This window comes from Pan paniscus, chromosome 9 (assembly GCF_029289425.2).
Source record: "Pan paniscus chromosome 9, NHGRI_mPanPan1-v2.0_pri, whole genome shotgun sequence".
NCBI lineage: Eukaryota > Metazoa > Chordata > Mammalia > Primates > Hominidae > Pan > Pan paniscus.
This window is the reverse complement of record NC_073258.2, coordinates 70,035,097-70,047,177: the sequence shown is the minus strand read 5'-3', so window position 1 is coordinate 70,047,177 and position 12,081 is coordinate 70,035,097. Positions and strand designations below refer to the sequence as shown.

General features: G+C 59.8%; 1 protein-coding gene across 9 annotated transcripts in view; it reads right to left on the bottom strand.

Moving 5' to 3' along the window:
* TPCN2 (two pore segment channel 2) overlaps nt 1–12,081 on the bottom strand; it is an 88,531-nt gene that overhangs the window by 50,219 nt on the left and 26,231 nt on the right. For 8 of the 9 annotated variants that reach the window (XR_004665148.3, XR_010113359.1, XM_063608207.1 and 5 more), the window contains 11 exons: nt 8,870–8,989; nt 8,678–8,737; nt 8,451–8,579; nt 7,588–7,637; nt 5,977–6,076; nt 3,704–3,775; nt 2,430–2,506; nt 1,964–2,045; nt 1,786–1,868; nt 1,112–1,193; nt 510–604 (listed from right to left, as the gene is read on the bottom strand). Coding sequence is in view for 7 of the 9 variants with exons in the window: in XM_063608207.1 (XP_063464277.1) it covers nt 510–604; nt 1,112–1,193; nt 1,786–1,868; nt 1,964–2,045; nt 2,430–2,506; nt 3,704–3,775; nt 5,977–6,076; nt 7,588–7,637; nt 8,451–8,579; nt 8,678–8,737; nt 8,870–8,989 (950 nt within the window). In the remaining 2 variants the exon portion in view is untranslated. The remainder of the gene's footprint in view (nt 1–509; nt 605–1,111; nt 1,194–1,785; nt 1,869–1,963; nt 2,046–2,429; nt 2,507–3,703; nt 3,776–5,976; nt 6,077–7,587; nt 7,638–8,450; nt 8,580–8,677; nt 8,738–8,869; nt 8,990–12,081) is intronic. The other variant, XM_063608209.1, reaches the window with a different exon arrangement.

Genomic DNA, 12,081 nt, shown 5'->3' with positions numbered 1-12,081 from the left:
CACTAGAAATATCTACACGGCATTCTTAAAAGCCCAGGGGCCACGTCTTCCCACTGGCTGGCAGGACCGCAGGGCTTGGCTGCAGCAACTCGGCAGCCCCTGGTGGAAGGCACAGAGGCCCCACAGCAGGGCTGCCTCTGGGTGGTCACTTTTCTGGACTAGCAGAGGAACCATCTCAAAGCTGCCAGGAAAAGAGATGGGTGCGGTTTCCTCAGGTCCCTTGTTTACATCCAACAGGATCCAATGGACCCTGAAGGATGGTGCCTTAAATATGCCCAATCCAAGAGCAGGAGAGCAGGACAAAGGCTATGACGCCAGTGGCAGGAAGAAGAAGCCCCCCCGATCCCGGCTCTGAGCTGCTCTCCTAGAGCACAGGACCAAAGCCAGATAACCGGGCGGAGGGGGAGGACAGTCATCAGGGCCTGCCCGCCGCCTCAACCCCTCCACCCCCCAGCTCTTGGCTTCCCATCCCAGGGGGCCAGACAGAAGCGCCTTCCCCACCCACACACCTGAACAGGAGCTCCACAGTCATCTGGTAGGTGGCCTCTGGGGTCCCAGCAAGGGGCTGCAGGTGGCTGCGGGGGTCCCACTTGTGAAGGAAGTTCTGGCAAGCAGGAGGAGTGGCCAGTGAGTGTGGGCCCCGAGTGAAAGCAGCCTTGCCCCATCCCCGGCCCCTCCAGGGTCAGCCACAGGGCACCCACTGAGGGGGCTGAGCCATTCACCCTGGACACCCAGGCACAGGCCCCACGAGGCTGCTGGCTCCTCCTGGAGCCAATGTCCAAGTCCCTCCTTCAGCCCGACCTCGGGGCCTGAGAATCCCCACAGCCCAGATGTCAGGAGCACCCCCCAAGGCCCCAGCAGCCCAGATGTCAGGAGCACCCCCCAAGGCCCCAGCAGCCCAGATGTCAGGAGCACTCCCCAAGGCCCCAGCAGCCAGGGCGGGCAGCACTGAGCCCCACGGGAGGGGCTCAGCCTCACTCAGGACCCGCCTAACCCAGCACGACTCTCCCATCAAAGTTCCAGGCAGGCCCGGCCGGTGGCCTCAGGCCCATCGAAAGTGAATTAGAAACAAACGACCATGGAGAACAGCCTGGGTGGGGATCTCTGATACCTCCAGAATCAGGGCCAGAAACAGGTTGACCCAGATGACAGACGACACCAGCCACCACAATACAAAATAGATCTTGGACCACCTGCGGAGGACAGAGACCCACCCTGTGAACCACGATGAGCAAAGCAAGAGCACTCGATACAAACACCACTGCTGCGTGGCCAGGACAGCTCTCGGGCAGCCGGCCCACACACACCATGATGCAGAGCGCGTTACTATTTCCATCTCAGAAACAACCCAACTGAGGCCTAGAAACGTGCAACAAGCTGCCGAGGTAGCTAAGCCAGCAGGAGGCGGTGCTGGGATTAAAACCCAGGACCATCAGCTGGGGCCAGTCTGAGTTCTTCAAGCTCAGAGCTGAACTATCTCGTTCACTCAGCCTTCCCGGGGCTCCCCCACCCCCATGGAATTCCTCAGAAGCCCCAAACACACCAACGACCTCCAGGAGGTGTAAACCCAGAGTCACTGGCCACCATCCTGAGAGTCACGATGTGGCTATGCAGGGGGCAGGGACAAGGCGAGCCAGGATGCCACGCTGGCCAACTTCCCTGTCAAGGCCCGAGTCCCCGTCCCAGCCACGCTCCGGGCATCCAGTGCAGATGCAGCGTGCCCGGAGGTGAGGGAACCCCCAGGCTGCACGGAGAATCACTGCCGTCAGGGAGACGAGGACTCACGGGCCCGAGTAGCGCCGATACGCATCCAGAAACACCTGCCAGTTGTTCACCACCATCAAGTTCCACAGAGTGACGAGGGCAGCCTGCGGGGGCAGAGACCAGCGGTCCAGGAGGGCCCAGGAGGTGGGGAGGGGAGGAGCCCGGGGAGCAGGGTGCTGGGACAGGGCGCAGGGCTCACCGCAAAGTCATCGAAGTTGTTGGCCCAGTACTCCAGCTGCTCGAAGCTCCCACAGGGCGCCGAGCCATTGGCAGGGGCCAGGCTGGGGAACACAACACACCTGGGTCAGGGGCGGGGGCTCCAGGTTCTGAGGCCTGATACCTTACACCCCTTTCCTCTGCTGGCGTGCTCAGCCTGGCCTGAAGGTCCAAATTGGGATACAGAGGCTCAGGGGGCAGGGAAAGTGCTGCTCTGAGCAGGCCACGAGAAATGTGTTTAGCAGACTCCAGGCAAGGGCTCCTAGGAGAGGTGCGGAGCGGAGGTGGAAATTGGGGGTGGGGAAAAGGGGGTGGAGGGAGGAGACGAAGGAACTGGGAGAACACCCTCCCAACCTGAGATGCTGAGCCCACTGAGGCCACCGCCAAGGCTTCCCGCCCACCCCAGCACCCCTGAGACACTCCCTGTGGCACCTCGGACCCCACCTCACCTGCTGTTTCCAGGAGAAGCCACAATGACGCCTCTAAACAAGTTGATCCCAATGATGGCAAATACGTAGTAGACCACCTAGCGGGCCAGGAGCCGGGGACTGGTCAGCCCCACCCATGGGTGCACCCGCCACCCCCCTCCCCAGACAGAACCGCAAAGCCAGAGGATGACTGTGAGGCCAGGACCCTCTGCCCAGGGCTGGGATTCCAGCCTGGCTGCTACTTCAAAACACACGCAGCTGGTCTCCCCCAGGGCTGGCGGGTCCACAGACACAGTGGGGCTCAGGCAGGCGTGGTCATGGAGCTCCTAAGGGAATTAGGGCCCTGCCCCCAGGTACCCTGGCAGCCACAGTTAGGGGACAGGCTGCCCGCCAACCCCAGGCCTGTCCCTAACATGTGTCAGCAGAGTGGAAGGGGTACACGCCTGGGCTAACCTGGTCCCCTTTCTGGGCCTCAGTTTCCTCTGCTGTGCAAGTTAGGGGGCTGGGCAGACAGCACCTGAGGCAAGATTCTCTTCCCAGCGTCTATTTCCAGAGGCGCGAGGCACAGCTGGGGTCCAGCCCAGAGCACCCTGCGGCCCCAGAGACACCTTCTCACCCCAGTGGTCCCTACGTCAAGGTGGTCAGAATAAAATGGCAAAACTGCCTGAAGTGTGGCCGGGCTTCCTGCAAAGGGCGCCTCCTGTCACTCTGCCCGGCGCGGATCTGGGGCCTGCCTGGTCACAGGCCCCTCTCCTGCCCAAGCCCGGCCACCAGGCAGAGCAGATGGGCTCCTCAGCTGGAAGGCTGGCCCCCGGGGAGGGGCCGGGGCGTCCCACAGTTCTCGCTCAGCAAATGTGGCTGTGAGTCCCTGAAATCCCTCTAAGAAAGGAGCCTCGACCAAGTCCTCATCCCAGGGCTTGTGCAGGCTTTGGGGTCCCTGGAGCAAAGCCCTGCGCCTCTTAAATTTCTGTCATTACTTTCTCAACGAGATCCACAACCCAGAAAACACGAGAGACTCAAAAATTACCAAACAGTCTCTGCCATGGGAGGGAAGGATGCTCACTCAGGCAGGGCCACCAGCCACACCACCCGAGCTCCCTGCTGTACAAAGAAGGGGATGCCTCTGGCTTCTTACCCCGACCCTGTACTTCCCTGGCCTCAGGAACCTGCTGCCGTCCGAACCCAAGAACCTTCCTACCGACAGAGCAGTGAGCCGGCCCGGCACTGCCTTCCGCCAGCCTCCCAGCCTCCCACTCCAGTGCATAACCCGCCACCAGCAGCAGCCTAGGACTCACCACCAGGATCCCGCCAAACGCACGCATGTTCTGCACCAGGCCCAGGACGGTACTGGCCACCACGGCCATCGGCTGAGGACAGGAAGAGAGCACAGCCCTTACTCCTCCTGGCCCCACTGAGGGGACCCCATCCCGGCCCACCACGCTGACCCTGACAGAAAGGCAAGATGGGGCAGGCCAATGACCACCAACCCACACACACACACCTGGACCCACAGCCACCCCCACACGCCTCTACACACCCACACAGCCTGTCAGGCCCCCACGTCCACCCATACACACCCTCGCACCCCAACACCTACATCTACCCACACGCATTCGCACACGCTTGCATCGCCACCCGCACGCACTCACTCACCCACTCCCGCATCCCAACACCTCCACCCCAGCCTCATTCAAGCACGGACTTCAAATTCCTGTGGGAGGCCCTTCTCTGCCTCCCAACCCACTGCAGGTGGGTCAGCTACTCTGTGGCCTGGAGACGCCAAAGAAATGCAGAGCTAGAGGTGGCAGGAGCACCTGCAGGAACTGAGTCTGAGAAGGGGCCTCTGAGAACCAGCAGGGAGGCCCCGGCTCCAAAGAGCCGCTCCTCCTCATCACAGCCTAGCCGGGAGAAAGGCCTTCACATCAGCCCCATCAATCCACCTGAGGAATCCAAATTAGACAACACAGCTGAACGCCACAGTGGAGACCAGTCAGCATGTACGTGTGCACACATTGCGTGTCATCGTGAGCATGTATATACTCACGTGAGAGGTCCTGGGAAACTGCGACTTCAAGCAAAACGGCATGATTGCAGGGTCTGCTGTGCGCCATTTCCCTTAAAGTCACAGTTTCCAAGAACCTGTGGATAGCACTGAGGCCTTACTGTGGATGTGTGCACACACGATCATGCATCTTACACGGGCACAAGTTCACATGGATATCTGCATGCGATGTGTGCACACACGATCATGCATCTTACACGGGCACAAGTTCACAAGGATATCTGCATGCGATGTGTGCACACACGATCATGCGTCTTACACGGGCACGAGTTCACAAGGATATCTGCATGCGATGTGTGCACACACGATCATGCGTCTTACACGGGCACGAGTTCACAAGGATATCTGCATGCGATGTGTGCACACACGATCATGCGTCTTACACGGGCACGAGTTCACATGGATATCTGCATGCGATGTGTGCACACACGATCATGCGTCTTACCCGGGCACGAGTTCACATGGATATCTGCATGCGATGTGTGCACACACGATCATGCGTCTTACACGGACACGAGTTCACATGGATATTTGCATGTGATTATCTGTGCATACGGTGATGTGGGGGTGCGTGTGTATTAATGTACTTGTGTATGTGCATGATGATGTGTATTGTATCCAAACATGATTGTATATGTGTGACTGTGTATGATCATGTGTGCCTGTGATTGTGTGTGTATATGCATGTGCATGGTCACATGTGTGGTTGTGTGTGAGATCACGTGTGCTTGGCTGTATTGTATATATGTACGATTGTGCCTGTATGGCTGTAATTATGTGTGAACATGTGTGCGCGTGTGTGTGCGTATGAAGGTCCCAGCACAGCAGCCCCCTAGGAAGGCTCAGGACCCCTGAGCTGCCTTCAAGTGGGACATACTGTCAGGTGGGACAGGTGCACAGCTCAGAGGAAGGATGAACGGGGACAGAGGAGGGACCTGGACACTCAGAACATGGGTCTTAGGACATGGTGCCAGGAGCAGCAAGGCCCAGACCCCCGACCTCTGCCTGCCTGCCCCTTTAAGGTGCCCATTGCTCCTAACCGGTGCATTAAGAGAAACCAGCCCTCAGAGATGGTCATGAGCCACCTGCGCCCGCATTAGAGGATCCTGGAAACGAGCTCCCTGGCCAGGGGTACCACTGCCCCTCATTAATAGCACCCTGGGAGCCATGGCAAAGGCCTTTCTGGGAACCTCAGAGACCTGGGGGAGCGCTGGTGTCCAGGGCTCCAGCCCCAAGGAGCTCCTGCCACTGGCCAAAGCATAGCACCCACCACGCCCTTGCCCGCCTTCCTCTCCCAACCCAGAAATGCAGGGCTGGGCTCTCCTGCTTCTAATGACCCTTCCCCAGCATCACAAGAGCACGGCAGAGAGCTGAGGGTGCAGCCAGGGAGCCCAGGGTGACGGGCACAGTCCTCGGGCCCTTCCTGCCCCAGGCTCACCCACCCTGGAGCAACGCAGCAGCATGACCCAGGAGGGTGGGGCGAGTGGGGGTGGGGCCGGCACACACCTTCATGCTGGGGATGATACGCAGGAAGCGGAACACGATGAGCATGTTCAGCATGCGGGTCATGTCCCACAGCGACAGCAGGCCCAGCATCTCCGGCCTCCTGGGGAGAGACACGGGAGGCGGGTTGGGAGGAGCCCAGGAGCCCCACAGGGAGGAGACAAGGAAACGCGCGGGTTCCTGGACGGAGGCGCAGGGAGGGCAACAGGGCATGACGGGAGTGCACCCCACAGCCAACACCGAGCAGAAAAGCCTCTGCAGGGTGGCGAGAGGGCGGGGCCTGGGCTACTCACTGCTCCGCTTCCACCTGCAGCCCCGGAGCGACCCCCATCCCCCCAACACCTTCCCAGCCAGCCCTCGCAGGAAGGCCGCAGCCCTCCTTCTACACAGACCCTCCGTCCACACGGGAGGGCATGGAGGTTCCAGACACTGAGACTTGCTCCAGCTCAGGCCCCAGCAGAACTGCATGAGCCCATGTCTCCTGCCCCGGTCTCCTGCGCCGGCCCCATCCCCTGGTTCCTGCCCCCATCGCCTACCTCCTGTCCCATGACCCTGACCCTGACCCCATCCCTGACCCAAGCCCCGCTTGGCATCCCTCATGGTCTTTCCATGCTTTCATTTCTGTTGAAACTCAAACCCATTCTCACCCACAGTGTCAGCCCCCCAAGGTAATGACTCAGAACAAAGTGCAGCGGGCATGCTCAGTGCACATGAAAGACGAGGCAATGCCAGCCCCACAGCACAGCACAGTGGCACTGCCTGCCTTCCTAAGTTCTGGGGGGCTTCCTAGGGAGCTGACGGAATAGCAAGGCTCTTGCTGTCCACCATCCCCACCCCCACCAAGTGACTCCCAGCTGCTCCCTAGGCAGTGGGGTGGATGACACAGCACACAGAGACCCAAGGAGCCCGGCCTAACCACAGGGCCGAGGCTGGCACGCTGGGCCCCGTGCCCCACCCTTCCTGTCTCATCATGGGCACACCAGAGCCTCGCTCTCAGGGCAGAGCAGCCTGGCTGACGGCCCTGCGGTGCCACGAGGCTCCAGGGTCCCTGCCCAGGTTGTCTCTTCATGGCCAGAACCCTGGGCAGTGGGGAATCAGCACACAGCCTCAGAGTTCAGTGAGCCCCAGGCCCCTGGCTCCACTATTTTAAGGAGGCTAAAGTGATGTCCAGAGTGGGAGGCGATGACTCAAGATCACACTGTGAGGCAGGGGCTATCCCAAGGACCTTCCTGCCAGCAGAGGGGCCCAGCCGAATCCCAGTGGTCACAGGTCCCCTGAGACCTGAGCCAGGGGCATCTCTGCTGCCAGCTCCCAGCATGTGTGCTGGGAGGGGGAGCCCACTGCCGCCCTGGAGGCCATCTCCAAGGGGGAACAACGGCTTCCCTCCACAGCCTGCGCGGTGCCAGCTTCTGGAGAGAGGACCCCCAGAGCGACGGCAGGGCCCTGCCCCGACACAGCCTCTGCTGTGGGATCGGCCCACCCATTCCACCATCACGGGGTCTGCCCTAGAGTCAGAGCAGACCCAGCCCCCTGGACACCACTGAGACCCTCCCAGGGGCGCTGGGTGGTGGTGCTGTTTGCTGTAGCCGCCCTCGGTTCTGCCCAGTCACATACCAGCCTGGGTGTGGCAATCGGTACACAGCCAGAGTTGAGATCTCCAAAACCTTTAATTACAAAAGAAAAGAAGGCTTCGCTACAGCAACACTAATCTGGGCGGCCCTTAAAGGAATTATTATAAAGCTCATCTCTAACACATTCTCCCCAAAAGGGGCTTTTGGGGAGAAATCAGAGCTTGGTCCTGGACCCCACGGGTTGGTTCCAGATGTCGGGACTTCTTTCAGCTGGAAAGACACCCTGCCCTCAGGAATCGGGGGACTGCACAGATTGGGGTGGCAGAGGTGGCAGAGAAGATACTGAGTCAAGGACAGACTGCAGGGCCCTTTTCAAATTTCTCTTCACCCGTGTGCCGAGGGGCCTGCTGGCTACAGCAAACGTCACTCTCATGTGGCTGCTTGTGACACACACACCAAGTGTGGCATGCCCTCACTCCCACTGGGTCTGGGGAAAGGAAGTGTAAGCGTTTCCCGAGAACACCCTGGTGCCTGAGAGCCCCCTGGCCCCTCGCTCCACCCATGCTGAGGTCACACCGTCTATCAGTGACATTTAAGAGGCTGTTCCCCGGGCTGGAGTCGCTGGCCAGGGCTACAAGTCCTTCAGGGCTTCCCCTGGGGGTCGGGAGTGGCAGCCTACCCCCCATGACACTCGGATGCAGTAGAAACCCAGCCTCCTAAAGACCCCACCGGCTGCCCACTGAGCAACTCGGCCAGCAGGGAAGCCAGCCCTCACCACTGAGAGCAGAAGCCCACCTTCCTACAGCCTCTAGTCCTCAGGAGAGGCCTGAGATGGGCCAGCACAGAGCCCAGGTGGCGCTCACCCACCCGCCCAGGAGAGGCTGGCCTCGGATGCGCCTACTTTACCAGCAGGACAACGGTGAGGAGCCCGTCAAACACGTTGCTGGGGTAGGACAGGTACCCTCGCAGGCCCAGGGCAAAGACCTTGAGCAGCATCTCCAACAGGTAGTACACAATGAAGACGCAGTTGAGAATCTGAAAGGGGCAGAAGAGGCACCCAGCATTGGGCCCCAGGGCTGCCAGCACTGCCCAGCCTCACCCTGGCCCTGACAGGTGGACAGCTCAGAACTTACCCCCAGGATGAAGTCATCACGCTCAGCAGGCAGCACATCTGCATCCAGCACCAGGAACACCTGCAACGCCAGAACAGAGGGCTCGCCGGCTGGCCCAGCACAGCACTGGGCGAGGCAGGAGGGGCAGGCTCCCCTGCAAGGTGGGCGGGAACCGGCACTTCCGCGCCAGCTCTGGGGCAAATCCACACTCACGCAAATGGACACCAGGTTTGCCAGGGCGATGAGGTTCCCCAGGTAGTCAAAGTAGTAGTGGCCAAAGAGGAACTGGGCGCTCTGCAGAAACGGAGACTGGTACTCGGGCCTCGGCGGGTGCTGGGCAAGGAACACACGCGCTCAGAAGCACAGGCCAGCAGCCGTGGCTGTTGCAGCCCAAAAATGCTCACACCCTCTTATTCTGGGATTTGATTTTTTCCTACCCCATCTCCCGTCCTATCTATCCAGCCACAGGAAATAATCCCAGACACAGAAATCGCTTTATACACAAAGGTGTTCATCTCAGTGGTCTTTGTAACACCCAAAGAGAAATAGAAGAAACTGAAACGTCCACTGAGGCTGTAAGTAAACCATGTTGTGATATTAGAGTCACCTGAAACATATGCAAAGTGTCACCCTGATATATATTAAAAAAAAAAAGCTGTGTGAAAAAACACAGGTAAGTGATATACTCATAGCTACAGAAACTCAGCACAGAACCGACTCCTGTACTGTGGCCAGCAGCAGCAGAAGGCAATGAGGGGCAGGCGGGCAGACGCTGCCACTGTCAGGACCCTCGTGAGACCCAGCACTTCCCACGCTCAGCAGCCTCCTTGAGACACGTCCGTGTGTGCACGAGGTCAACAAGGGGAATGGCCTAAACATTTCTCAGCAAGGGGACCTGCACCCGCTGTCCCACACGGGAGCCACTGACCACCGGCGGCTATTTCATGAAAATTTCAATGCAACAAAATTCAACACTCAGTTCTTCGGTGGCAACAGCCACGTGTCAAGTACTCCACAGCCACATGTGACACGTGGCTACAGCTCATCCCCCTAGAAAGTCCATATGAAAATGGAGAGGGTAAGAAGACATGGCTGCGTGAACAGGCAGGCTGCGGAGTGAAAATCGCAATGCTTCATGTATACGTCAAAGAAGAACAAAGCAACTGTTTCCCCAGGTAACTACGAATGCCTGAAATTACACAGGGAAAAGTCTGGAAGGAAAACACCAAAATATCCAGTTGAATAGAGTGGCTATTCTCCAGTGAGACCCAAACTGGTGGTGCCAATGATCAGCGAACTTCCTCTCGGCTCCCGATATCCTCCTCGATACGCACTCTGCCACAACGGGCAGGGTCCCTTTCAGCGTCTCATCCACAGTGAACAGGAGGTGAGGCTTTCTTAGCGGAGGGGCTGGAGGGACACAGCAGGAGGGCAGGAGGGCAAGTGGAGGGACATGGCAGGAGGGCAGGTGGAGGGACATGGCAGGAGGGCAGGTGAAGGGACACGGCAGGAGGGCAGGTGGAGGGACACGGCAGGAGGGCAGGTGGAGGGACACGGCAGGAGGGCAGGTGGAGGGACATGGCAGGAGGGCAGGAGGGCAGGTGGAGGGACACGGCAGGAGGGCAGGTGGAGGGACATGGCAGGAGGGCAGGAGGGCAGGTGGAGGGACGTGGCAGGAGGGCAGGTGGAGGGACATGGTAGGAGGGCAGGTGGAGGGACGTGGCAGGAGGGCAAGTGGACAGACACAACAGGAGGGCAGGTGGAGGGACACGGCAGGAGGGCAGGTGGAGGGACATGGCAGGAGGGCAGGAGGGAAAGTGGACAGACACAACAGGAGGGCAGGAGGGCAAGTGGAGGGACACGGCAGGAGGGCAGGTGGACGGACATGGCAGGAGGGCAGGTGGAGGGACATGGCAGGAGGGCAGGAGGGCAAGTGGAGGGACATGGCAGGAGGGCAGGAGGGCAAGTGGAGGGACATGGCACGAGGGCAGGAGGGCAGGTGGAGTGACATGGCAGGAGGGCAGGAGGGCAGGTGGAGGGACACGGCAGGAGGGCAGGTGGAGGGACACGGCAGGAGGGCAGGTGGAGGGACACGGCAGGAGGGCAGGTGGAGGGACACGGCAGGAGGGCAGGTGGAGGGACACGGCAGGAGGGCAGGTGGAGGGACACGGCAGGAGGGCAGGTGGAGGGACACGGCAGGAGGGCAGGTGGAGGGACACGGCAGGAGGGCAGGTGGAGGGACACGGCAGGAGGGCAGGTGGAGGGACACGGCAGGAGGGCAGGTGGAGGGACACGGCAGGAGGGCAGGGGAGGGACACGGCAGGAGGGCAGGTGGAGGGACACGGCAGGAGGGCAGGTGGAGGGACACGGCAGGAGGGCAGGTGGAGGGACACGGCAGGAGGGCAGGTGGAGGGACACGGCAGGAGGGCAAGCCTCCCCTGCGGTTTCCGGATGCTACGGGGTGGATCGGGGTGTGGTGTTAAGCACATCTGGACACGCTCTGTCCGAGACACATAGTCCCCAGGCGACCTACAGCCACAGCCTGACCTCCTGAAAATTTCCCAGCTTCCCACAGTCCTCAATGTGGAAACCAGTGCCCAAAGGCCACCTGCCCACACTGGCACCGAATTCCCTCGGCAGGACCACGCCACTGCCTGCTCACAGCCTGGGCCTGCTGCACCCGGGAGGGTCGCCTCCTGCTTACCCAGTGACCACAAACCAACCGCAGCCCAGGGAAGCCAGTGAACGTCTCTGCATTCCTGTGGGCAAAACCACACCTACTCTCAAGAGGTCTGAACCCCGGCTTCGGAGGGTCCCCTTCCAGGTCCATCCTTCCTCATGCACTCCCCTCAGCCCAAGGACACCACATGGTTTCCTTACATCTTGCAGTTACTCTTTTATCGTAGTTGCCACTGCCGTATATGACACTTTCTGTTTAACCCAGACGGACACCTTGGCCAAGAGAGATTTCAGCATTATCTATTACGTCTAAATTGTTACAAGGAGAAGGTGTTCATATGTTAGCTGTGTAACTGAGAGATAACTGATATGACTAAAGTGCTTGTCTCTGGGTAGAAAGCCCGTGAGGTGGATTTTCTCACTTCCCTCTGTTGTCTATAATGAATGACCACTACATTTTTAACCCCAAAAGCTTCTCATATGAAGAGGAGACTTCTTTCAGCAGCAGGCAGGGCACCTTCTCTGAAGCTCGCCAGCAAGCACCAACCGACTCCCTGGCCACGGCCAGGCTGACGCCCAGGCAGTGACCCCACACGGGAGGGCTCTCAAAAAGGCTGGAGCTCCCATGACGTCAGCCTGCCGAGAAAGGACCTCTTTGTGCTTCCAAAACCACAGGCTGCCCCAAATCTGAGCAATCCCAGAAGCATCTGCCTCCCAAACTGAAGCTCTGCCAGCCCTTCACGTCA